This window comes from Labrus bergylta, chromosome 13 (genome assembly GCF_963930695.1).
Source record: "Labrus bergylta chromosome 13, fLabBer1.1, whole genome shotgun sequence".
NCBI lineage: Eukaryota > Metazoa > Chordata > Actinopteri > Labriformes > Labridae > Labrus > Labrus bergylta.
This window is the reverse complement of record NC_089207.1, coordinates 26,905,263-26,931,700: the sequence shown is the minus strand read 5'-3', so window position 1 is coordinate 26,931,700 and position 26,438 is coordinate 26,905,263. Positions and strand designations below refer to the sequence as shown.

Below are 26,438 nucleotides of genomic sequence, written 5' to 3'. Positions count from 1 at the left end.
ATGATTGTTTTGTGCTTTTGAAATTGTGGGGATGCAAGATAAATAAGTCAAGTTTTAAAAATAGTAGAGGAATTACTCGTTCTAATGGGAAAACTGAGTTGATAACATTTTTGGAGGCTGGTCTGCTTCAGGCTTATTAAATATCAATGATGAAGGTCTAAATTATCGTTCTTGCCCCCCTTACTGTGTGGTGTTTAATGCCTCAAACTTAATATACTTATTATACAGTAACTTTGAAATAAAGTCCCAAAAGGAATGTTATATTTATATTAAGAGCTGGGTACTAACAAAGTCCTGATAGTTCACAGTATGAATGTGAAAGGGTCCTGGATGTGCATAAAGTATTTTCTACTTTGGTCCTATACTGACACCTAGTGGCCACTTCAATATTTGTGAATTCTAGAGAAACGAAACTGAAAGAGTTTCTCTTTCCCGAATACAATGAATCATCATTTTCTCTCTCCCTCGGAGCCAGCCTACTGTGCACAGCATTGTGAACTGTGCTCTCGGTCTGGGTGGTTATGATGGCATCTGATCCGGATTATGAGGTGGGTCTCATTGAACAATTAATGCCGAGGTTGCGTGACCTGATTGAGGTGGAGAGAGTCCTGGATCATGTACATTTAATCGAATCCGACGAAAAGGAACGGATCAGGCAGAAGGCGAAAAACGAGGGTAACTCAGCGGCTGTGGATCTCCTCATGAAGGCTATCACTAAGGAACCTCACAGCCCCGGATGGTTCAGGGCGTTTGTTGACGCGCTGGAAAATTCGGGGTTAAACTACGCGGCTGAATTCATACAGGAGAAAACAAAACCTCAAGACGAGGCAGGGAATGATTACTGTGTCAAGCTGATTCAAATATTGTCCCCAAGTCTGGTGGAGATGAAGACTGACGATGTGTGCATGCATTGCTTCTCAAGTGGACTGCTGAGCCAAGACGACAAGGAGCAGGTGAGTAGGCTACTCGTCACAATAATGCACAAATAGACTTTACACTTCCACGACTGTGCAGGGTGTTTACTATTTCCTGGTACAACTTTTGTATTTGTATTGTACAACAGTTGTACTTGCAGACATTGACCACAAGATGGCAGACAAATGCACACAAGTGTTATTGCAGCGCGCTGTACTTCACTCTGATTGCATCACTCAAAATCATTTTTATTTTTAATAGATTGAAGCTACAATAAGGAATCAAGGTCTCAGGGGTGGAGCCCGAGACCTCCTTAAAGCAATCGTGAGAAGTCAACCGAATTGGTATTGTACATTTCTCAATGTTCTGCGTCAAACTGGACACCATAACCTGTATGAGCTGACTGGAGGATCACCTGACTGTGACAAACTAGGTGACAAGCTAGGTGACTAACTTTATTAGAGCACACACCCATAACAGGGAATGTTGTTGGCTGCAGCTGTAGAGTGCTTACAGTTACAGTGTGTGATTTCTTTTATTTCTCACCAGGCTCGATGGACAACCTGTGCTCATTTAAAGATGAACCTGCAGGATGTGACGTCTCTATGGAGGACAGTCAGACAGCAGCTGGAGCAGACGACAGCATAGAGTTTATGGAATTCAGCGTAGCAGGGGACCCTCAGGATGGAGGTCGAACAGAGCTTGTTTTTTTTCTTCTTTTTTTTTAACTTCCGATAGAAGAATATATATTTATTCTGTGTCACATGCAGAGGTTTCATAGGGATAAAGTTATGTCAATGGAAGGTGGATAAAAGAAGCCCATGACTCACATCACTGAAACATGCGTGTGGGTAATCATGAGTAACCGGGACAATGCTTTTATAAATGTAATTTGTCGTTAAGATAGATTCTATCTTTGAAGTTATTTTCTGCTGCTGGAGGGTAGGTGTCAAACAAAGTGAGTTATAGCACCCAGCAGAAAAAAGCCTTTAAATTTGAGCCTATGGCTGTCAAAAGAAACCAAGGAGAGGTTTTGTGTTTCTTTTAAAAAAACACTTCTTACAAATGTACCAAACACTATCAGCAAAGAAATGAGAGGCGGTGCTCCGTCCACAGGGGGGCGCCAAAATTGACACACACTGAAAGTTCACCACATGAGCTTCAAAGATGACATATAACAAAAACACATCTTCAACTTTCTGTTTCCTGGAGAGGCAGAGTCAGATATAGGAAAGCCTGAGAAAGTCTTTCTAAAAGAATCTGCATGAAAATACCAAAAAGGATGAGTTGTGAATTTAGCTGGTTGGTCATTTGGGTAAACTGACCCTTTTTCAGCTGATACTCCAAATAGAGTGCACGAGGTTAAAGCTCCTCTGAGGAGTTTTAAACTGGTTTTCAAAATAAAATAAATACTGATGCCCCTTTACTTGTTTCAAAAACGAAACCATGCCATCAGTGAGAATACTGACTTTTTCTGTTTAGTAATTTTTAATGCAGTAATTCTTATGCATGTCCAGGAGAGGATCAGCAATGAGACAGCATGTACCGTTTGCCCACAGTGGTTGCCAAGACCATCAAAAAGGACATTTTCAAGTTTTATCGCCTGTCTTTCTTTACTGTGATTCTTATACTTGGGTTCATATCTTTTCAGACTTGTGCCAAGGAGCAAGCGTTGATTCCAGACCACAGCCAAACAGCATGGAGCTCTCACAAACAGGTGGGACGAATATGTCCATGATACGTTTGAATAACATTTAAATTATGTCTGTAATCTAGAAAACCCGATTCTTGTCCTAATTTCAGTAGACCACCCACCAAAAAAGCAAACTCGAGTCATAGCAAGAAAAAAAATGATGCCCTGTAGCGTCATGAAGGCGGAAAGAGCATATTTGGAACAAATGGAACATTTCTCCTGCCAAAAGAACTTGTTCCATGTGTGTGTATCATGATGAACCACAAAGAGGTCAAAGTGGAGAGAGAGCCTATCCAGAGATTTAAATGTAAAACACATGTTGGCTCTTTTCAACATATTGTAACAGAATGAAAAGTTTAGCTCCAGTTGCTTTATGTGAAGTTTCTGAATCAGCTTCATCTATGTGGATGTTTGAAAATGTGTTCATATAATGATCAATTACTTTAGGGAGAATAAACCCAGAGTACAGGGCAGTTTGCACGTTCCACTGTAAGTAATGCTGTGGTATTATAAGTTTGAAATAGAATGGATGACATGGCAGATTATTCCACCGGCATGTGAAAATGTGTTGCATGTGCAGAATTTCACTGTGCTGAATCAAAATAACCCCACTCGTTTCCCTTTGCTTACTGGAATGATGTTTGTGTTTGTTGACTTTCCTTTTCTAATAACTTCAGCAGCTAGGAATCCAGGGGGCCATACAAGCCAGCGTGTCCCTCTACTTGTTGTTAAAGCTCTACCTCCAGACGTTTATTTACGACTGTAAAGTTGCTTAGAAAGAGCACTTTAACCTCTGACATACAAAGTCTGAGAAGCAAAATTAAAAGCTATCTGCGCAAGGGAAAGAGTAACTTTTGGGGGTGGGTTGTAGAAGTTAAAGTTGAGGGAATGAGGCAGAGAGAGGGAGAAGAGGAGGTTCACATTATGATTGTTGACTAAGTCATGTTTTATCCCCAGCCCAGACAGAGCGCTGCCTTTTAGCCTTCTAGCGTCATTAAGTCTGTCTGAAGTAGAGCACAGTAAATCTGCTGAATTTGCAAAACAGGAAAATAAGACAGAATGCTGCAACAAAAGAATGGATTGGCATGTGATGAAATGATTTAATTCTCCTAAGTGATTAAGAAGTACAAGCACATGTTAGCTTGTGGATGGAAATATGAGGCCTAATGTTTGTACTTTGTTTTTTTACTGTCTGTTTGGAAGCTTGAGGCTCATTTTAAATGTTATTTTCTGTTTAAAGCTACCATGAGGAGATTTAAGTTGGTCATGAAACAGACCGAGATGAATTCTGATGTCTGTATAGGACCAACAGAATCAAAGGAGACCATAAAAGACATTCATTATTTATACATGGTTATGTTTAATGATTAATCATTTTTTAAGTAAAGTCTCACAGTTGAGTGACATGTTTGACATTAAAAAAAAGTTTTTGTGTGTGTTAAAACACATTAACACAAAAATTAAATGTAGCACTTTATCTACAGGGTACAAAAATCAACACAAACAAACAGTTCTCCACAGGTGCTTTAAGATCGAGTTAATAGAAAAACTTGAACACTTAAATCTAGTGCATATATTGGCCCGTTGTTGTGCAGGTTTAAAACCCTTTAGCTGTATTGATTAAGCTAATATGGTACAGTATTACCTCTCAGTGATTCATAGTGCACGGGGCTCATGGTGGTTTATGTGCTTCTGTTTGTGTTGTAAAATGAAAGATTGAATATTTAAGTTTCGATGTTTTCAGTATAAAACCCTGTACATGTGCAGGCAGTATGTTTTCATCCCTTTTAATAGCAGCATTAAAAATAAACAGACCACAACAGAACCAAAACAAAAATGACGAGCCCAGTGCTTTCCTGCTGGAGATGCCTGTAATTGTGGTTTTGCTGACATATACAGAAGTCCGTCTGAACCTCTGCTCTGCTTTATAGACGGGACTGACTTACAGGCAGCACCCAGAGGCCCAGAGAGAGCGCATATTGTTCTTCGAGATTATCAGATGGACGTCGCCAAACCCGCCCTGGAGGGGAAAAACATCATCATATGTCTCCCGACAGGAAGTGGTAAAACCAGAGTTGCAGTTTATATTACCAAAACACATCTGGACAGCAAGAGGGCCGAAGGGCAAGCGGGGAAAGTTGTCGTACTGGTGAACAAGGTACAGCAACCCCTGGTCTGATACATTCCTCAATTGCCATATGGCTTTGTGCTATTATGGTAACCTACTTATATCCCATTCAAACCCAAAGAAAACATTTTATCTTCCAGTCAATTTGCACATGTGGGTCAGCTCGCCACAAATGACATGCCATGAGGTTTAGATATTCCCCTGTAGTTTGTTACCATTTGGCCCTGCACTGATGAGCTCTGCATTGGAAATAATCACTCCTTACTTCATTTTGGATTAAAGGTTTTCCATCCACAAAAACTATTTAGTTGAGTTTAAAAAAAAAAAACTTAGTGATGAAATAGTGATGGTATGTCCCTGAAAGAGAGCCCAGTGCTGAGTTTTTTTGTTTTTTTTTCCAAAACTGAAAAGAGCATTCATTTGGTTGGTTGGTGTTTCTGCAGAAGAAGGAGTGTCTCATCCGTTAACCCTTAAATAATGAACAGCAGAGTCTTCTAAATCATTGCACAAGTCTTTTTAAACTTGGATATGTTATATTGATATGTGTCGACACTGTAGTCATTGGGATCATAAACAGTTAATCAGGAGCTCTGTAGTAATGGAAACAATGAAGGCTTTTCTTTATTTGTAATGAAAGGTTTTTCTGTCTGTTGAATTGCTTGACTTTGAAGCAACAACATTAAAAAAAACTTGTTATATTCTGGTGTCCCTGCAGGTTCCCCTGGTGGAGCAGCATTATTCGGCAGAGTTCTTGCCTTTTCTGAAGCACACATACAAAGTGGAGAGAGTCAGCGGAGACAGCCAGCAAAAGATCTCCTTCACACAGATCGTGAAGAGGAATGACGTCATCATCTGCACAGCCCAGATTCTTGAGAATTACTTGGAGAGGTCCATCAGTGGGGAGGACGAAGGGGTGAACTTAAGCGGTATAAACACACAACCTTTATTCATTACTTTTTTTAAAAATCATTTGGTTTTAGCGAAATTGAAAATGTGATTGTCACAATGTCTCAACCAATAAAATGCTTCATATAACCTCGAGTTAAAGTCTGTCCAGGCTCAGACACTGACAGCTATTGGAGTAGAAAAGCAACCCGGAGGACTCATAACATCTCCCCTGATAATACCTGACAGGATCTTGTCAAAGTCTTCCGGCTCTGCTGTTACTTGTTGTTGGCACTCACCAGTCCAAGGTGGAATAGCCATCTCAGTGGAACATATGCTGTTTGTTGAAACGCCTGAAAGCGTTTTTTTTTTTTTCCAATCTCCTGCTTTCCAGGCCACACGTCTGTTCAAGCCATCAGCGTGTGGCTGATCAAATTCACATGAGAGCTTCTATCAGCCACTGTACATCAAGCTGCCACTCTCCATACTCCCCTCCTCCGGGGATTAAGTCCTTCCACTCTGGTTTAACTTGTTAATATTGTAATGAATCGTTGTATTTCACCTCCTATTCACTTTTGTAAAGAACAAAATGTAGCTCAGTTTCCACTGTATGTCATTGTGTGGGCTGAAACTGCTGCGTCAGGTTCCTAGAAAAGACCTGTTTTTGTGCGGGAGGATCTCTCCCTTACTGAAAGATGTTTTAAACTGAGACACAAAACCACCAATATTTATTTAAGTTACGTAAATAATCGAGACAAAATGAGGCGCTGCCTGGTTGAGAAGATTGTGAAGTTGCCTAAAATGTATGCAATTCAGACGATAATGTCATAGAGAGAAATGTAAATGTTATTGTTTCAACAAAGGAAGCTGTTATCTTACTTGTCAAAACTCTACATTTATATTTCTTGTTCTGTAATTAACTGCATTGTTTCGTTTCTCCATGCTGCTGTTCTGTCCTCTGCTTTTGTGCAATAGATCTGACATTGATGGTAATTGATGAGTGTCACCACACTCAAAAAGGAGGGGTCTACAACCACATCATGATGCGCTACCTGAAGCAGAAGCACAAGAACCTAAGGCTGAAGAAGGAGCAGAAGCAGCTGGTGCCCCTCCCTCAGGTTCTGGGCCTGACTGCCTCGCCAGGAGTCGGGGAAGCCACAAGAATGAAGCAAGCAGAGGAGCACATACTACGAGTAAAAACAAATCATCTTTCTATGTAGGACCTGGTAGACTAAAGGGTTGGAACATATTAGCCTATTTGCACAATATACTGTACTAGGTCCAAACATTCTGCGCAATACACATCCATTGTAAAAACTTAAAGCATCTACATTTTAACAACGTTTAAATGGTTATTAAACGGACTGAAATTTAAAATGAAGGCTCTATATGACCTACGCTGGCATATGACACCATCAGGAACAACATTGTAATCGTTTATGCCTCTAACAGTCTCTATTGGATTAGTGTCCGACAACGCTAATTACAGTAATTGATGTATGGGTCCAAGCTCTGTTTTGTTGATCCCCCGTTCACTCCTACGAGGAGATTTGTTTTCCAATTTAATGAAAACCAAGAGGTGAAAGTCAAAGCATCCCATTCCTTATCGATACACAATGTGTTTTCCACATATGCTAGCGCAATGCAAAATTCAATACTCAAAAAGAAGAAGAGATATGGCGGGACATAAACAGGTTGTCTGCCTTGATTTTCAAACTAGTCACTGTAGGAGAGAGACTAGAGACTCGAAGGCCTTTAGAATCCCTGAAGAGATCAACTTCTTTCATTTCAAGACCAGCATTACAAAAGTAAAAGTTATTCCATTTGATGCATTACATTTTACAACTGTGGATTTTACAAAGTTGTCCACAAATAAACCAACAATTCATCAATGAAACGTCAAAGTGCTCTTCAACTTTTCTTTTTTGTAACTTAACTTAAACCTCCCTCGTTTCTCTGCCTCACTTTGGTGGAGGATCATGTTTTAATCTTGCAAAGCTGTTTCCACTGCTGGTGCACTCAGGGCGGCCATAAAGTTTCCCACTGCTACAGTTGTTCATAAATTGAAAACATTCTCTTGGCTTCAACTCTGTGTCAAAGATACAGATATTCAGTCTAGACAGTGTGTGAATCACTGAGCTGGATACATATTTGAAGTTCTTACACTGCTAATCTGTGTCTGTCATAGATTTGTGCAAACTTGGACGCCTCCAGGATCATGACTAGTAGCCTCGCTAATTACAGAAAAGACCCAAGGACAAAACTTGTAACAATTGAAGACAGAAAACAGGTAAATGTTTAACAAGAGATGGTTTCACAATTGTTTTTTTAATTCATTTTATTAAGTCACTCTTTTTTTTCTTCATTATACAGCTTGAAGTTTCATTCACATTATTTGATGTTATTCATTTCAGGACCCTTTTGGTGACGTAATCAAGAAAATCATGAATGCCATTCATAACCATGCTGAGCTCAGTCCTAACTGTGAACTTGGCTCTCAGAATTATGAACAGTGGGTTGTTCAAAAAGAGCGAACAGGTGAGCCCAACTCTTGATGCTTTACTCCTGACACTTACCTTTGGTCCAGTGTTTGTTTTCTTTTTTTTTAGCTACCTGGCTTGTTGGGATCTAAAAAGTGTCCTTATTTATTTTAGCGACAACAGAGGAAGATCATAAAGTCCGGGTTTGTGCAGAGCACCTTCGACGGTACAACGAGGGCCTTAACCTCAGTAACACTATCCGCATGCGGGATTCCTTCACCTTCCTGAACAAAAACCACGAGGAGGATTTGAAGAAGAAGTCTCCACCGGAGGAGGAGGAGCATGTTATACAAATGACAGAGACTGAGAGGTTCCTCTTCTGGTTGTTTGATGGTACTGCAAAGTAGTTTGTCACTGTGTAAAATCAAGAAAACTAGTTAGCTTAGTTTAGATTAGGAACGCATGATGTGAAATGCTTGTATTGATTAGAGTTGTACTGTAGGAAAATATCTACAACACTGTCAATATCTGTTTGTTAAATGTTTGGCTAGCTGCTGGTTAGCTTAGCTAAGCACAAAGACAGGAAAAAGAGAAAAAAAGTGCTTTTGGTTATCTGCCAGAATGTTTCTTGGTTAAGTGAAAAAAGAAGTTAGAGCGAATCATTTAAATGTTGTGGCCGCAAGGAATTGTGGGACGGCATTATCTCATCTCCTTTGGTAAAGGATGGTCCAGTGTATCCTATGCTAAAGGAGGTTATAAAGGGAGCATTGACCCACCTTTCCTTAGATTTTAGAGAATTCAAACGGCTCTTATCATGGCCGCCACTTAAATGGCAGTCTGAATAGGGTTTAAGGGCGTGGTCACACTGGCCATCTGTACCGTGCCCAAGCACGCTTCAACCCTAAAGTCCAGTTTGTTTGGCCAGTGTGACCGCGTTCAGGCACGGTACACTTCCTTGGCTTTGGCACACTTCGGAGAGGTGTGCTTCAGCACGGTACACTTCATGCACGAGCTCGAGCACGCAGGTACACAACACTGACAGCCTTCATTAAGGAGAAATCCAGAGTTTCATGTCTGTATCTGACTGAAATGACTCAAAATAATACACAAAGTAGCTGTCATGTTCTCTGTGTTGTTCTCCGATGTGCAGCCGCGGACTTGACTGCGCTGCCCTTTCTCTCTCTCTGTCTCTCTCTGTCTCTGTCTCTCTCTCTCTCTGTCTCTGTCTCTCTCTCTCTCTGTCTCTGTCTCTCTCTCTCTCTCTCTGTCTCTCTCTCTCTGTCTCTCTCTCTCTCTCTCGCTCTCTCTGTCTCTCTCTCTGTCTCTCTCTCTCTCTCGCTCTCTCTCTCTCTCTCTCTCTCTCTCTCTCTCTCTCTCTCTCTCTCTCTCTCTCTCTCTCTCTCTAGTCCGCCTGTTTGTAAACTGAGCAGGCTTCATAATTAGAGTAGATTAGAATTCTCTTTAGAGAAATATAGAACATCGAAAAATAATCCTTGGCAAGATATCTAATATGTGAATCTCCAAAAAAGTTCAAATGATTTCTGAAACCTTCATAATGAAAGAGACTTTATCTCTGTGTTTTCCCATCTGTCTTACAGAGAACAAGCAAGAGTTGCAGAGGCTCTCAGATATGCCAGAGTATGAAAATGACAGCCTGACAAAACTAAGAATTAATATTCTGCAAGAGTTCAGCAGACGCGACAAGGCTAGAGGGATCATTTTCACCAAAACACGTCTGAGCGCAATTGCTCTCACTCAGTGGACCCAGGAAAACCCTAAATTCGCTGACATTGGGGTGAAAGCCTCGTATGTCATTGGAGGAGGAGACCAGAGTGTTGTCAAACCAATGACCGCTGTGAGTGCATGTTTTCGTTCTTACTAAAGTATGTTAGCCTATAGAATTCCGGGATCTTAAATGAGTATATAACTTAACCTTCTTAATGTTACAATATGTTATTCAGGCAGAGCAAAAGGACGTGTTGAAAAAGTTTGGCAGCGGCAACGTCAACTTGCTGATCGCTACCTCAGTGGCTGAAGAAGGTTTGGACATTCCAGCATGCAATATTGTGATCCAATATGGCCACCTGACCAATGAGATTGGTATGATTCAGGTAGGTGGAGTCCATCACGTGTTTGTGCAGTGTAAAAATTGTATTTTTATTTTATTTTGGTAATTTGCAAATGACTCCTTCATTCCCTTTCCAGGCTAGAGGCAGAGGAAGAGCTGAGGACAGCAGTTTCATTTTGATCGAGGTAAAGAACGCCTGGGTGGCTGAAAAGGAGTGCGTCAATGACTACCGCATTGACATGATGAACAAAGCCATTGACAAAATCAGAACCTTATCTCAAGCAGACTATGACAGAAAGGTATGGTCACTTCAAACTTTTTTTTTTTGCTTAATTAAACTGAAACCCACACCACTGTAAGACCATATATGGTCAGTAACATTTATTTCTTCCTATTAGATGGAGGAGTTACAGTATCAGTCTATCATGGAGGAGAGGGTGAGAATGTCAAAGAAGAAGAAGAAAGACATAAAGGATGCCGACCCTTCTGATGTCAAGTTCACCTGCCGTAGCTGCAGCAAGCCGGTCTGCACCGGTGAAGACATCCAGGTCATCGATGTACACAGAGTCAATGTAACGCCGGAGTTTAGGTATGAATCACAACTCAAAGATGTGTTAATGCTACAACTGCAATTACAATCTAACGGTGAATTTATGCACAGCAAAGATCAATGAAATATGTTTTTTCTTTTAGTGAACTTTACAACCTGAAAGAAAACACCAGCCTTCGAGAGCGATGTCTGGATTATGAGACCAATGGCTTCATTTCATGCAAACAGTGCGGCCAGGTAAACATATTTTTGTTTTTTTCAGTTATGATTTCTCCTTCTGGTTGCTTAGTGGTTAGTGCGTGCGCCCCATGTAGGGAGGCTGTAGTCCTCCAAGCTGGCCGCCCAGGTTGGATCTGATCTGTGGCTCCTTTCCCGCATGTCGTTCCCCACTCTCTCTCTCTCTCTCTCTCACTCTCTCTCTCTCTCTCTCTCTCTCTCTCTCTCTCTGTCTCTCTCCCCGATCTCTAAAATAAAGTCACATAAAGCCCAACAAAATGTTTTTCTCCTGCTTGGATTGTAAATAGAAAAAATTGATCCCAGACTCAATCCCAGAACCCTTCGGCTATAGTCTGCAACGCCTGTGGGAGCGATGGCCAACTGTTGTGTGTTTTCAGTGTAGTCATGCTATTAGCTTTAAATGACTTCCAGGCACATTGAGGTGTTTATGAGAGGTTTACATGTGAATCAAAAATAACCATAGACTTAGTGATCATTCTGTTAAGACAGAGCAGCAGAGAGACAAACAGAACATTTCAATCTCGTGAGAAAAGTATCTAGAGAAAAGTACACTTAATGGAATGGTTAGACTTTATGGTTTATTTTCTTTCTGGTGGGAAATTAGATGAAAGGATGGATACGGCTTTTATGTAGGGTGCTGTTATGTTCAAAGTGAGTCAAGACCTGCCATCAGCACTAAAATAAATAGTTCCAAATGCGAGAAACAATGTGTCAAAGAATCACACGAGATACCAGATGATTCCATTTAATATTTCTTTGAAACAATGACTCATCCTTACTTCATGGTAGCCATGTTGTTAACTGTATTGTAGCTGAGGGAATCTTAAGGGTGTCAACATTTTAGTTACTTTACTTTTCCATTCCACGTTTTAAAATGATACAGTCTTGTTATTTAAATGACCCGTAGTATCAAAAAAGTATAGATTTTATTTCCATGAATATCATATCAGAGTCTCAAAATCTAGTATCTTAATAACCCTGGTGCACATAAAGCATAAATTGAGTTATTCTTACTGTACATACTTGTATGTCTTCAATCTTTTTTTTTTACATTGCAGCGATGGGGTTCCATGATGTATTTCAAAGGGATCAATTGCCCCTCTCTCCACGTGAAATACTTCATTGTGACTGTCAGCGGGAAAAAGATCAGCAAATGCGACAAGTGGAAGGACCTCTCCGTCAAGTTTTCTCCCTTTGACTATGCTGAACATGCGAGGCGCGTGGTAGACATCTCAGACGACGACGATATCTAAATAAAAACAGCCACGTGCAGTAGACTGACATTGAATCATGTTGTATTCTCCACTGGGAGGCTTACACATCAAAAGTCACTGTAACCAGTACACTGAGACATGCAATGCTTAGTGGAATGAACACTGGAGTCAGATATGGTGGTGGGTTTAAGCATGCACTGCAAATAACTACAGTATTTCTGAAAAAATGTTGTGAACGAGCTTACAGTATGCCATAAATATCCAGCAAATTTTGAGGTTGCGGTGTAGCTTTTGTGGTGATAAAAGTTGAATTCACAGCTGATGTACATTTACATACATTTACAAAAAATGAACTGGAAAAACAATAATTACAATAAAATAATGAGAATGAAAATCCTCTAGAAGCCCTGAGGTCTCATGGGATGGGAGCCACTGAGCATGTTACGGCCCCTCAGAGCCTACCTGTCAACTCAAAAGCAGATAAGCAGGTGCTGGTTATTTTCCATTAAATCCAACTGTTAGTGAGTCACTCCTGTTGAGCTAGTCAGAGATGTTATCTTTAGATCTACTTTTTAAAGAATCAAAAAGACCTCAAAAAGACAAGTCACCTGTGTCATCTGACTATCTTTTGACATGAACAAACATGCAAGTTGTACGGATGCTGGAGCCATAAAAGTGTGTCCATGATCTGTGTTTACATGAATCAATGACATAATAAAATGTATTTGTTATGAATTCCCTGACTTTGTAGTATTTCTTTCTTTTATTATTTCACGGGTGGGAAAAGGGGAACGTTGCGGTTGTTCGAGCAGGGGGGTAGAGAGCTGATGAGAAAAATGTGCACCCTCGGTTAAAAAAAGAAAAAGCCACTTCCTAAAATACCAGCAAGCAAGTTGTGCGCTCTTGGAAAAGTTGTGCAAGCTGCTGACTTCAGGGAGGCATGTCTGTCTGGTCTGGTGTCGGACTTCTTTTCAGGAATGCAGTGGGAAGTGTGAGAAGCTAAAGTAGGAAAGAGCTCCGTTTTTATTTATTTATGGTATAGTTTATAGTTTACAGCCATTGTTATGGAGTTTATTGTTGAGAGAGTATGTTAACCTGGCTGCGTCTCCAAGAAGTGACTTTGAGCGCCTCACCACAGACTTTGGAGGATTTTTGAGACTGACAAGAAGCTTCACGGCGACTTCTGCATCATGGTCAGTAATCGATTTACCATCAGTTTTAGTATTAGGGAAAAACATACAGTAAAAGCAGAGATATCTTTCTTTTGGTACAGACTGGAGAGCACAGTGGTATGATAAACACAATGAATGACAACCTAAACGCAGCGTGTTCTTGTGTTGTGTGATTCAGACTTGTTTTTTTGCAACTTTTGTGTCACCTTTCGCAGGGCTGCAACAAGGTGCTGTGGGGGGTGGTGGGGGCGGCTGTCGTCATCACGTTGATAACGATCACATCCGTTTATTTAAGCAGTAAGTTACAGCTGCTTATGTGTGTGTGTGTGTGTGTGTGTGTGTGTGTGTGTGTGTGTGTGTGTGTGTGTGTGTGTGTTTGTGTGTGTGTGCGTGCGCGCGCGCGTGTGTGTCAAGTTAATCAAAAACACCTCCTTTGAAACTAAAGCTGAAACAAGGAAAACAAAGGAAATCTGCCCCTTGTTTTGTGAGCATGTTGAGTTATGTGTTTGAACTGTTGCTGTGACAAAGAAAGACAATGACGATATGATTGGGAAAAGTTGCCCTTTCTGCATGCAATGTTATAGCATGCTGCCTGAAATAGCGCCACCCTGTGTGCATGTTTAGTTAGCAGCAATATTTTAACTCTACAAAAAGCTCTTCTGCTTCCAGAAAAAACAACAAAACACCAAATGTGCATCATTTCAGAACCTAATGGGACCAAAAGGCCTTTCACCCTTCAAGATTACTTCAATGACACCATCAGGTGGAGATCCTACAACTTGTACTGGATATCAGGTACAGCTCTCTTATACAGGTTGCTCTTTTTTTGTGCAAGATAATACAAGTTTTCATTTTGCATTATAGAAGATCTCTTATTTGTATACTGTTATCCGTTTCATCAGACAAGGAGTATCTGCATAAAACAAGAGATGGAAATGTCTTCCTCCACAACGCTGAAACAAAAGAGGAGTCACTTTATTTGAGCAACTCAACCTTTGTAATATTCTTCTATTTCCATTTGTAGATATTTTTACAACAGTGAATATATTTCTCTTTCTCTATGCTGAAGTCAAATTCATTTTTTCCCTCCTGCAGGATCAAGTGGATGCGACACATTACTTATTGTCAGGAGATTACAAATTCATTGCTTTTGAGAGCAATTTCACAAAGGTGAGAGACTGCTCTACAGATAGGTTTGTGTATCTGTTTGTATGCTATATTTACTGTCAAATGTAATGGGTGCTTTAAGCTTGGTTATAAAACACATTTTAATCAAAAGTATAGTAAAAGAGTTTGGTTTTTGTAATCCAACAGAAATGGAGACATTCATTCACAGCCTCGTACTCCATCTATGACAGAAATAGTTCGTAAGTTGCCATCTTTTATTGCTGACAACATGCATGATTTCATAGAACATAAGAAAACAGGCATAGCTTTGTAAAGTGATTATCTATTAAATCAAGTGATAAAGTACAAAATTGAGTGTTACATGGACTGACACATCAGACTGAAGCACCCTGATTTACACGGGATCACACTAATTCTTTTCATTTTCTTTCCAGAACATTTGTTATGACTGGGAGTCTTCCAACTATAGTGCAGTACTTTGCGTGGGCCCCGACAGGAAACAAATATGTAAGTATACACCATGAGAACATGCAGCTTTGTCTTCACATAAAGTAAATGTTACAAGAATTATTTCTACTTCCAACAGCACTGACTTTTACGTACTGCCTTGGTCCCTAAAGGAAACATGACATTTGCAATACAGTATCACGTCCTGTGTGATAAGACTAGTGTATAAAATGTTTTTTTATAAAGCAAAGTTAAGAATCTGACGTCTAGATTTGTATTTATCATTAAAACACCAAAAACAGTATCAACATTTTGTTTTGCAGGCATATGTGGTAGACTACAACATTTTTGTCAGATCTGACATCACTGCTGAAGCTGTGCAAGTGACCCACAACGGCAAAGAGAATGAGATCCTTAATGGTATCCCTGACTGGGTATATGAGGGTAAGGAAGGTTCTAAATTTCAGAAAATGTGTGACTCTTTCTCTACGCAGAGGATGGTAACATGTTTTTTTTTTTACATTCCGCTTTTTCAGAGGAAGTGTTTGCATCAAACGGGGCAATATGGTGGTCCACAACCGGCAATCTTTTGGCTTACGCAGAGTTTAACAATACAGACGTTCACAAAGTGGAGTTCACCTGGTATGGATCGGAGCAATATCCAGAAACAGTGGCTGTCCCATACCCAAAGGTAAAATGTGGAGATTACATGAAACATCCAGGGTCCAGTTCAAAGTCATCTGAATGGATTTAAAATCCCAAATCTGGAGAATGGGTCATTTAAACGAATATAAAGTATTTGAAATCGGTTGTCCAATCACGTTACTAATCTTGTTTTTAATCTAGTCATTAGAACCTCCAGTTTGTGATGTCAAAACGTTTGAGTAAGATTGGAATCTTTTTTATGGAGCAATCTGGATCATTTTCGGGAATAGAGGGATGGATTCAAGTTAGGTTTGAGGAACATATTTAAGAAATGCTGTATTGGTAAAGTGACATAGTACACAAAGTAAACATAACAGTTGTAAATATATATATGAAAAAAATCGGAAGTAATTGTGAATATCTAACATTAAATATTTACTTCACAACATCTGTAAGAAACGTATTGGTTGTTGTGGATTTGGCACCCCCTGTGGACAAAGTAGGCAATATGAATGTCCTTTAAAAGTACTCAAATTTAGATTTAATAACCATAAAAAGTAAAAAATAAATAAAAATAAAGTAAAATGGATTAATTGATCGTATTCAGATGAAACATTTTAACAACCGGGGCCGTGCATTTCTAATGAATTATGATTTATAAGCGCACATTATATGAACAGTTCTCTGATCAGTACTTTATGATCTGCCGTCCTCGCTATCTTATGATGTATAATTAGTTTTAGGAATGTTTTTGTGTTTTTTGTAGGCCGGGTCGACCCTCACCAAGGTGAAACTGTTTGTGGTTGATATCACCAATCCATCCCGTCCCACACGGGTGACCCCCCCTGCTTCTGTTGCTTCTGGGTCTGTATACTCTTTAGTTAAAATCATCCCTTTTCAACTAGAGGCAAAATAAAACATCCCTGTGTTCTGTCTGATGTTAAAAATCTTGTCACCTTCTGTCGCCTTTGCTCAGTGATCACATTTTGTGCTCAGTGAACTGGATTACAGATGAACGGGTCGCTGTGCAGTGGCTCTCAAGAAAACAGAATTACGTGGTTGTACAGATCTATGACTTTGATGGAGCCAACTGGAGGGAAAAACAGGTAGCTGTCTGGTCAGAACATCACAAGTGGTTTCAGAATAGATCATCCAAAGGATTTCTAACTGAAATACATGTCTCTACTTTCTTTAGAATTTTGAACAAACAAGCAAGACAGGCTGGGTCGGCCATGTAAGTGACCAAAGAGTTACCACACACTGACTCTTATTTTTCATTTTATTTGTGATTTAGAGAACAGCTGTTAAAAATATCTTATTTTTTCTCAGTACGTTCCATTGCCTCTGTTCTTCGCTGAAGATAAACTCAGTTTCTACAAAGTCATGAGTGACACTCAAGGCTACAAACACATTCATTATGTGAAAGATGTAAGTATTATTTTTTATGACACAGTTGCAAAACAAACTGCCCTGCTGTACCTACCTTTGGTGTTGAGCATTATATTTAATCTGGGCCTTCCATTTAGGGCAAAGCAACACCTATCACCTCAGGGAAGTGGGAAGTCATCTACATATCCAAATTAACAAAAGATGCCATGTGAGTGATGATAAAACACATTTCTTGGAAAAAAAATATGAATGTTTAAGATACATTTGAAGTACAAATCTGTCAATCTGATCAATTTATATTGTCTTGAACAGATATTTTGTGAGTAACGAGTACAAAGGAATACCCGTAAAGAGAAATCTTTACAAGTAAGGACTTCTTGTTTCTTTGCATATTTGCATTTCTCATATGGTTTTGTTTTTCCTTCGGTACAATGAACTCGCTGACCTCAGTGCCATAACTGACGCAGGTTGTTGCTTGTTTTCTTGTCAGGGTTATGATTGGAAGCAGCCCCTTGGCTCCTCAGTGCCTCACCTGTGGCCTGTATGAGGACAGGTGTCAGTCCAACTCTGCTTACTTCAGCTATGATGCCTCCTACTACCGAATGGACTGCTACGGTCAGTTAGCCTTACACATTTCTTGTTGAGCAATAAATCATCCATGGGGATGTGTTGGAGAACATCTGTGAACAATACTCACTTCTGAATACAGAGGACCTGATGTGTAAACATCTCTGTGTGCACTTTCTATTTGTGTCTTATTAGGACCTGGATTTCCCCTCTACACACTCATGGACAACACAGGGCCAGGAGAAGGTCTGTACTAATTTATGAAATCAAGTTTTATGTTCAAACTTCAACCAACCTAAAGGCCCACTGATGAATATCAAGAACAGTTTTGATCATTTTACAAAGAAAAAATCAAGATATTTGGTTTATTCTTGTCTTTTACAAACCCCCTTTATCTGTTTTCCTGTGCATTGTTATTTAGATTGACTTAATATTAAGCCCAAAACAAAAGTAGGCCAAAGGAGACAAAAAAAGGCCTGGCTCAAATAGGTCCCAAGGGAAGCAGATTACCCAAGCTGTTAACTTTCTTGTCTTTGCCACAGGCCTACTGGTGAAAATGATGCTAGAGTAGTAAATTCTTATTGGTTTTAATGGAAAGAAATGTTTCAGCAGTATTTATTATGTTTAGTTCATCATTTCTAGTTTCACATTATTTTTATTCTATTGTCTTTTTTTTAATCAGAGCTCTCCGTTCTTGAAGACAACAAGGAACTGGAAAATGTTCTGTCTGAATTCCAAATACCAACAATGCAGTATGGCACATTTAAGATCGCAGGATTTGGTAAGACTTTTCATGTCGTGTGTTGTTTTTGTTGCACAGGAAAAAAAAAACTTTCATGGTTACTTAGTTGATGAATAAGCAAATACAGGTACTTTTTAAACATTGTGTTACCTGAACAGAAGATGTCTTTCACTTCACTGAAAAGTCCATTCTCAGTGTGTGTCTTTAAAACCAGCTGTGATGTCACAAAACCCTGTTTGCCATACACATGTTGAAGTTGAGCATGGAAACATATTCTTCCATTCACAGATAAATGAGTAAACATACATTTAGTTTAATTAAATAGTTCAGAGTTTATGTGAAGGTAAACTTTAAAATGAGATTCAGATAGAAAGCTTTTAATAAGGTAGAGGTCAGAGGTCAATGGTGTGATTATGTTTAGACTTTATTTGTCAGAAATCTCAGAAACAAACACAATAATAGTCATATTTAACGCATAAATGTGATTACAATAGAGAATTTAATCTTCATGAACAAACTTTAATTGTGTCGCTTTTCTGTTGTTGTTTTTTACCTCCAACAGATCTCTGGTATCAAATGATGCTACCACCAAATTTCAAGAAGTCTAAAAAATACCCACTTCTTATCGATGTGTGAGTAAACAAAGCTTCTTAGTGCTACATACTGACACAATTCAAAGGATAGGCGTAAACATTTGATGATTTTTACTGACCTGTGCAGGTATGGTGGCCCCTGCAGTCAAAAGGTGGACTATAGGTTCAAACTGAACTGGGGAACGTACCTTTCCAGTACACATGGGATCATCTTCGCCAGCTTCGATGGAAGGGGGAGCGGTTACCAAGGTGATGAAATATTGCACTCAATCTACAAGCGCCTTGGGACGTTTGAAGTTGAAGACCAGATAACAGCTGTGAGGTAAAATGTTTTTTTTTAATCATCTCTGTGACCTCACTTGCACCCTTTCTCAATGAAAAGTGGAGTTAATGTCATTGTCTTGATAAAGCAGTCATACTAAAGTACAAATACTTTTGGATTGTTCTGAGTAAAAAGGGTTTCTGTGTTGCAGGAAATTCATTGACATGGGTTTTATCGACAAAGACAGAATAGCTATATGGGGCTGGGTATGTTTTTTTTTACCAACTTGATGCTCTTTGTATTTGTACAACAAGTTGTTTACACTCTCTAAACACTCTACACTCTCTATTTCTGATCCCAAGTCATATGGCGGTTACGTTACCTCGATGGCCCTCGGTGCTGGAACTGGACTCTTCAAGTGTGGGATCGCAGTTGCCCCAGTAGCAAAGTGGGATTATTATGGTTAGTGAAAACACAGCATCTCTATATAACTTTTCTGAGAGCTCTTATTCATTGGTTACTAAAGCTTTGAACATTTTAAAATATTGCCCAACTGCTATAGTCTGTTCAACTTAAAAGCTCACGTGAGGAGGTCTGAGCTGGTTATGAAATCTTAAGTTGGAACTCATGCCTCTGTATGACTAATGAAAGCAAACCAGACCATCAGTGAATAAAACGATACGTTATAGTCATTTTCAATGTCTATATTCACTGCTATGGGGTGGGTGTCAAGACAAACTGAATTCAAGCAGATAAACAGCCTTTGTTGACATTTTCCACAGCTAAGATTCACATGAGTCATGTTTTGGGCTTTTGATGTCTATAGTAGATATTCAGATAACACAGATCTCATTTAAGAATTCCTCTTTCTGCACTGGACATTGTTCACTGTTGCTGCAAACTGGAAAATGAAGCCAGTGTGGAAGTACCAAAAAAGTGCAGTACCTTGAGGCTGCAGAAGCCCCGAAGGTCAAATTCACACCCATGTTGAAAGGCCCATTTTTATAGCAGAAATAAACATGTTTACAGCCTGCTTCAAACATCTATTTTGGTCTGAATAGTTCAAGTCTTTATCGGCCCACAGGGGATGAAGTTCTTAATATCTCATTCGCTTCGATTCAACAAATGATAAGAGTTATGCATAATAAGGAGTGTGACTGATATGACTGCATGTGGGTGCATTGTAGCTGGAGGCTTAAGACTCATCCTGTTGGGGTGCTGGTGGCGCAGTGGTTAGTGCGCGCGTCCCGTGTATGGAGGCTGTAGTCCTCAAAGCGGGCGGCCCAGGTTCAAATCCAGCCTGTTGCTCCTTTCTCGCATCCCACTCTCTCTCCCTGATTTTCTGGCTCTATCCACTGTCCTATCTCTCCATTAAAGGTACAAAAAGCCCAACAATAAATCTTGGTTGTGTCTGCATTTTCAATATGGCGACCTCCATTATTTGGCTTCAGAACTCCTATTATTAACCAATGGTTGACATCACTATGACTATGTCCATATTTTATACAGTCTGTGTGTGAGATGCATAAATGGAGGTGGAGTTAGGGGTTTCATCTTCTATTAAAAGATTTCTTCATTGAGATTTTAAAAAATTGTGTTTGAAAGCAACATTTCCTTCAGACAATGAACAAAAGAAAATGGAAAAATAAATAGGAAAGGTTAATATTAGATTATGCTTAAGGTGACTCATGTAATAAAGCGGTATGTCTTAAAAGGTTATACATATATATATATATATAATTTTTTTTTACATTTCTAAATGAAGAATTCCAGGTTTATTTATTTTTTTAAACTTGAATTCTTCAACCATCTGTAGACAATTCAACTTTGTGCAGCTTCTTCTTTAACCAAAAAATGTTTTTATTTAAACTTTACATGCAGTAATCGCCAGGACCTTGACACAGACCACCATGTGTTAAACCGAAGAGGTCCCCAATAAAGATACTCATCTCTATCTAAACATGATTAACTCTCCTAAAAATCTTTTCTTTCTTCTAACAATCTATTTCAGTTTTTGCATTGTATCTTCTGTAATATCATGTTATTCACCAGCTTTTCTATTGCAGACGCAGTGTACACTGAACGCTACATGGGCAAGCCGTCGGAGAACGCAGACTCTTACAAAGTACATTTTTCACAAGTCCACTAAAACTGACTGCACACTTACGACATTAGAAATGCAGTATGTTTAGTAAAGTGGAAATCTCTGTTTTATTTAACAGAATTCTACAGTGACGGCCAGAGCAAAGAACTTCAAGACAGTCGACTATCTGTTGGTTCATGGCACAGCAGATGGTACGTTCAGTTATATGTTATTCCTTTCACTTTTTGAGCATGTATTTCTGAGCCTTGTTTCTCAACAGTGTATCAGCTAACACAACCATGCACCAATGCACTCCATTTGCCTTAATGGAAACTGGAGCTTTAATGTTTAGTCACGTTGTGAAAACGCCGTCTTTCCTGTGCAGACAACGTCCACTTCCAGCAGGCAGCACAGATCTCCAAAGCTCTGGTGGACATGCAAGTTGACTTTGAGGCGATGGTAAATATTGGCTCAGAGAAGTGGGGCTAATATTGGCCTTGAACATGTGGACTGAATGAAAGTATTACATGGAAAAAAACTGGCATGTATTATCTATCTAAGTCCAAAATATCTTTGATTTGAAATGTGACTGATTTGGTAAATATTTCTTGATGTTAAGCCTGTTAGACTTGCTCACTTATATTATTTGATGTGTTTTATTTCAGTGGTACACAGACAGGGACCACGCACTCAGAGGAACAGCCTACCATCACGTATACACCCTCATGAGCCACTTCCTGCAGAAATGCCTCGTTAATCCCCAATAGATGTGAAAACTGTGACAGCATTTCTTATGGAAAAATATCCACAGGTTTTTGTTTTTTTAATGTGTGTATTTTTGTGTCAATTGTTTTTAAGTGCAATGATTGCTTGTACAAATGAGCATTTATCTGACATTTTAAACATACTAAAAGCCACTGCATGCATTTAGGATTTTTAGCAAGCTGCATTGAACTGCACTGATTTGTTGTGGACTGTTATAATACTTGTCTCAGTCATGTCCTTAAGTGGAAATAAACTTTATTTAAAAAGATATATGTCATTTGGTTTACTAAATTATTAAGTTGTAGTTATCAAGTCAGGGCGAACCTTTGGAGAAAGAAATTCCATATTTTCCAAGTTTAACTTCACATGCACAAAAGTATAAAGAACACTTTTAAATCTATTTTAGGAATATAGATTATACAAAAATAGATAATAAAATGATGATTGTTGATCTTTGTTAAATGACACAAAACTGTTTTATTTCTATTCGTCAGGAAAGTGGTCATGTTAAATTCTAGCAGCTTTCACTTGTAGCTTCTTTCCTCCTTTTTAAAAAAAACAAAGTCAAACACATTCAGTGGACTGTGACGGAAGCTGACTAATGGGTTGAGAGTAACAGAGGATACGCTGAGGTGTCAGTGACGGGGGAGTCACCTGGGAGAATGCTCTACGCGGCTCCACCTTATAAGAGTGATTTGATGAAGAAGGGGAACTTGAAACGGCTTCAGAAGCCAAGAGAGAGAAGACGGTCACCTATCAGCCCAATTTCTTATCACTCTCTTTGAAGCTCAACAGACCGCAGTACAGGTGAGACATTTCAGATTTTTTAACATTCCAAACATCCACAATGTGTACCGAACATTTGATTGATTTATAATCTCACCATCCCACTTTGCTCCTCTTTCAGAAGCTCCAACAATGACGGGCGCTCACTCTTTGGCTGGACTCCTGCTCCTCATCATCGTCCAAAGCAGCTGGCAGGCGCCTGATCAGGTCACAGATCGAAACTCTATGTAAGACCAACTCTCAGCTTTTACACTAGCCAAAAGGCTCCATAAAGATAAATTCTTTGAGTATTTGGTGTCAACATCTTGATGTGCACTTCATTTCTGTTTTCTGTTGATTTTGTGTTTTTTGAAAGAAATGACAAGGCTGCAACAAGGTGTTTCAAATATTCTCCTGAGTTTTTAACCTAAAAGCAACTTACTTGTTTTGAAATGTATTTTTTTTTATCTTATCTCTGTGTGGTTTTGGTTGAGAGGGATACATTTGTCAAACATGAAAGAAGAGAGAGGAAAAGAGCATGGTAACTTACAGACTGCACAGTAAATGACAGGTTACAGAGTTGTGCTCAAAAGAGCAGCTGTTTCTAATCACATTAAATGATTCTCTTATTTAAATGATATGTTTTTAAAGGGTGTTATATCTAATGTAATTTTACAACTTCCTTATATTGTCTGTTTTATGTGTTGGCCTTTTAAATGTCTTACTTTTTAGTGATATTGTGCTGTCATCTGCCGCCTGTCAGGACCTGCTGTTGAAATCTTGATGAAAAACTTTAGCATCACATTTTTGTAACTTTTAACCTAAACATCTTAATATTTTTTTAGGCTCATGTCTGACAGCTCTGTGCTGAATGAACCCATCGAGCTCCGAAACATGAAGAGACATTCAGAGGGAACTTTTTCCAACGATTACAGCAAATACCTGGAAACAAGGAGAGCACAAGACTTTGTCCAGTGGCTAAAGAACTCAAAAAGGAACGGGTGAGTTTTGTCTTGTTCTTACTGAATCAACCAAGTATCATTCTGTGAGTTACATCATAATTAAGGGCAGTTTACTTCAATTGTAGTTTAAAGATTTCAAGATCATGCTTTATTAAATATTGTGTTGTATAATAAGTGCTGCAAAATAACGTGTGTGTGTGTGTGTGTGTGTGTGTGTGTGTGTGTGTGTGTGTGTGTGTGTGTGTGTGTGTTTCTACAGGAGTCTATTCAGACGCCATGCAGACGGCACCTACACCAGTGACGTGAGCTCCTACCTGCAGGACAAGGCAGCCAAAGAGTTTGTGACCTGGCTGAAGACTGGCAGAGGCAGAAGAGACTAAACTCAACCAGAGCTCTCCCTCAAGAAAACTCAACAATTCACACCAACTCTGTGCTGTTCTGTTTCACAATCTGTACTAGCCCTTTTCTTGCTCATGCTATTAAACACCCCTCATAAGAAGCTCTGTCGGCCTTCAGTGGTTGAAGGAAAAAGTTACACCATGTTTGAAATGTGTCTCAATCCAAAATGCTGTGCACATTTTTGTCAGGCATTTTTCATCATTCCTCATGTTTTCAAACTCCATACATTTCCATTAGTCTTTTCAAATGAATTTGTAAGACACTGTTATAATCATATTATTGAAATGATTGAAACTTGGATTATTACAAATCTTAGGCTTAATTTTCTGATTTTTTTAGATAAAAGTCATATTTAGTTTTCAATAAAGAAATGTGTAAAAACTACGAGTTCACTTTTTAAAAATCAATCATTTTGAAATATTGGTTAGACAATCATCAATCTTGGAAAGGATCTACATACATAAACCTTTATTTCAGAGAATACACACAATTCATTTCCAAAAGGATAGAAATGAACATGATGGTCATTTTAATCAGGAGCTGTTTTAAAGAGAAGTTGAGTTGTATGTGAAGATTCAAAAGTTGAAGTTAATCTTTATCCAGTATCAATGTTAGCATTAGTGTTACAACATACATTTTGGCAAAGAGCACAGTGTGCAACTTATGTCATGTTCCCTTCTGTTTATGCAGGCAGAAAAAAATATCAATAAACACTTATCTCTCCTGGGAAAAATGTTCATTGGGATTTAACCAGGTAACAGGATATTGTGTGGCACCTGTCAGCTGTTCAATGCAGAGGGATTCCCTAGTGATGTTCAGGGATGGCTGCGCAAAATGAAAGAGAAGGAAATCATGTCAATCAAGTCAGACTCGTCTGAAATAATGACTGGGTCGCCACTCTTGGGTTCCTGCTGGCAATGAGACAAAACTGTAATTCACATGAGCCAACAGCCTGACATGCTTTGGGATGTGGAAACCTCTCTAAGCTGTCATCTGTCACAACATCTGTGGATTAGAGAAAACCACTGCCCACTGTAGTCTGATGAAGGCCATATTTAAAATGGCTAGACGTTGTTTTTTTTTTCATGTATTCACTGTCGTCCTGCATTTTGACATAGAATGTAATTTGTGATTAGAGCCTAAATACTCTTTTTTCAGTCTAATACGTTGGAAGAATGTGTTTGTTTTTTTTATCAAGCACATTCAACATCTTTAGAAACACTTCATGTAGAAACAAACATTTCCTGCTGAAAATGCATGTTACTGATAAAAGCTAAATACGTTGTACATAACATGTGGAGATGCAGAGATAGGAAATGGCCTGCCTGAAAATCCTACAGCTGTAACGATTGCACTGCACTACAGAAACCCTTGGACGTTGAATTGGTATGTCTTACGTTTCAGAGATGGCTAGGGGATGAGGGGATTAACAATGAAAATTGAAAGCCAGGAATTAAGAAAAAATACAGGGAATTTTTATTACATTTAAACACTAAAACAAAATCACAATTAACAAAAAAAACTATGGCACCACGTCAGCAAATACTCTCCAGCCACTGGAGTGAGCACTGCTCTTGCTTCCACACATGATAGCCAATGACCCACTGGCAACTGCTCTCTCCTCCCTCCTGCAGTGCATGGAGAGTATAGAGAATGTTCCACCCACAGCTCAAGTCATGAGTCACTGACATTGGAATATGTGATATGAAGCCTAGTGGCTGTGTGTTTGTGTGTGTGTGTATTTGTGTTTTGGGGGGCTGGGTGGCTGGATGATAGTCTCGGACACACACCATAAGCACTGGTTGCTTTCCGCAGGGTGCAGCCTCTGAAGCTCTGACCTTCACATCATCTACTGTGAAGAGCAGGGGAGGGGTCCCAGGTGTGGGGAAGTTGCAGCTGAAGTGTGAGGAGTGCAGCTGTGTGGAGGAGATGAGGGAGGTATTCTGCAACTAAAATGGTAGCAGAGAGAATGGGTGAGGCTATACCAGCTGGGACTGGACAGACACTAGCCGGCATCAAACCTGTTGAAACAATGGTTGAGACATTGGCCTTGTCAATATGATCATCATTAGTGATCATCTGGCATGGTCCTCGTTCCCCTCCACACCTCATTGATTTTGTTATGCTGCAGCTTCCTCTCTACCTTCTTTTTGAAGTCTTTTCTTGCCTGCTTTAATGCCCTCTTCAGCTCATGTTGCACACTCTTGAGCTTCACCCTGTCTCCATCCCTGAGGTCCTCCTTTTTCTTGCTGAAGCATGTCTTAATGTCACTGGTGATCCAGGGTTTGTAATTGGGAAAGCCATTTCCCAGCAAAAGTTAAAATAGTCTGTGTAACAATAGGAACTATT

At 39.4% G+C, this 26,438-nt stretch overlaps 3 protein-coding genes across 6 annotated transcripts; all 3 read left to right on the top strand.

Moving 5' to 3' along the window:
• Nucleotides 1-450: 450 nt before the first annotated feature.
• ifih1 (interferon induced with helicase C domain 1) lies at nt 451-12,905 on the top strand. Of its 3 annotated transcripts, none has more exons than XM_020644152.3 (16): nt 451-953; nt 1,177-1,348; nt 1,465-1,605; nt 2,567-2,632; nt 4,540-4,766; nt 5,452-5,662; nt 6,597-6,814; nt 7,810-7,911; nt 8,036-8,159; nt 8,276-8,494; nt 9,700-9,956; nt 10,063-10,212; nt 10,307-10,468; nt 10,568-10,758; nt 10,863-10,956; nt 12,015-12,905. In XM_020644152.3, exons 1-16 carry the CDS (start codon nt 522-524, stop codon nt 12,207-12,209), a joined length of 2,961 nt encoding a protein of 986 aa, XP_020499808.1. In that variant the 5' UTR covers nt 451-521; the 3' UTR covers nt 12,210-12,905. The 3 variants fall into 3 exon arrangements, with proteins under 3 accessions (XP_020499808.1, XP_020499807.1, XP_020499810.1); XM_020644151.3 differs by having other exon boundaries at nt 1,177-1,360; XM_020644154.3 differs by lacking the exon at nt 1,177-1,348 and having other exon boundaries at nt 816-953.
• A 154-nt stretch (nt 12,906-13,059) lies between these two features.
• fap (fibroblast activation protein, alpha) lies at nt 13,060-22,231 on the top strand. Of its 2 annotated transcripts, none has more exons than XM_065962130.1 (26): nt 13,060-13,363; nt 13,558-13,639; nt 14,012-14,137; nt 14,245-14,339; nt 14,438-14,512; nt 14,657-14,709; nt 14,905-14,977; nt 15,241-15,361; nt 15,454-15,608; nt 16,329-16,426; nt 16,539-16,668; nt 16,758-16,796; nt 16,892-16,990; nt 17,089-17,159; nt 17,264-17,317; nt 17,442-17,566; nt 17,714-17,764; nt 18,201-18,299; nt 18,823-18,892; nt 18,981-19,175; nt 19,327-19,381; nt 19,478-19,577; nt 21,182-21,240; nt 21,338-21,410; nt 21,584-21,657; nt 21,864-22,231. In XM_065962130.1, the coding sequence occupies exons 1-26, from the start codon at nt 13,361-13,363 to the stop codon at nt 21,963-21,965; spliced, it is 2,277 nt and encodes a 758-aa protein (XP_065818202.1). In that variant the 5' UTR covers nt 13,060-13,360; the 3' UTR covers nt 21,966-22,231. The 2 variants fall into 2 exon arrangements, with proteins under 2 accessions (XP_065818202.1, XP_020499832.1); XM_020644176.3 differs by having other exon boundaries at nt 13,061-13,363; nt 14,048-14,137.
• A 139-nt stretch (nt 22,232-22,370) lies between these two features.
• gcgb (glucagon b) lies at nt 22,371-24,189 on the top strand. Its single transcript, XM_020644181.3, has 4 exons — nt 22,371-22,770; nt 22,871-22,976; nt 23,574-23,729; nt 23,950-24,189. The coding sequence occupies exons 2-4, from the start codon at nt 22,882-22,884 to the stop codon at nt 24,068-24,070; spliced, it is 372 nt and encodes a 123-aa protein (XP_020499837.1). The 5' UTR covers nt 22,371-22,770; nt 22,871-22,881; the 3' UTR covers nt 24,071-24,189.
• Nucleotides 24,190-26,438: the final 2,249 nt, after the last annotated feature.

Excerpts from the sequence above, each read along its gene's own strand:
- gcgb (XM_020644181.3), top strand. The coding sequence starts at position 22,882 with ATGACGGGCGCTCACTCTTTGGCTGGACTCCTGCTCCTCATCATCGTC. Across the intron at positions 22,977-23,573 it reads GTCACAGATCGAAACTCTAT|GCTCATGTCTGACAGCTCTG; the intron begins GTAAGACCAACT and ends ATATTTTTTTAG. Across the intron at positions 23,730-23,949 it reads AAGAACTCAAAAAGGAACGG|GAGTCTATTCAGACGCCATG; the intron begins GTGAGTTTTGTC and ends GTGTTTCTACAG.
- ifih1 (XM_020644151.3), top strand. The coding sequence starts at position 522 with ATGATGGCATCTGATCCGGATTATGAGGTGGGTCTCATTGAACAATTA. Across the intron at positions 1,361-1,464 it reads CAAACTAGGTGACAAGCTAG|GCTCGATGGACAACCTGTGC; the intron begins GTGACTAACTTT and ends ATTTCTCACCAG. Across the intron at positions 6,815-7,809 it reads CAGAGGAGCACATACTACGA|ATTTGTGCAAACTTGGACGC; the intron begins GTAAAAACAAAT and ends TGTCTGTCATAG.
- fap (XM_065962130.1), top strand. Across the intron at positions 14,513-14,656 it reads TTGAGAGCAATTTCACAAAG|AAATGGAGACATTCATTCAC; the intron begins GTGAGAGACTGC and ends GTAATCCAACAG. Across the intron at positions 16,991-17,088 it reads ACATTCATTATGTGAAAGAT|GGCAAAGCAACACCTATCAC; the intron begins GTAAGTATTATT and ends CCTTCCATTTAG.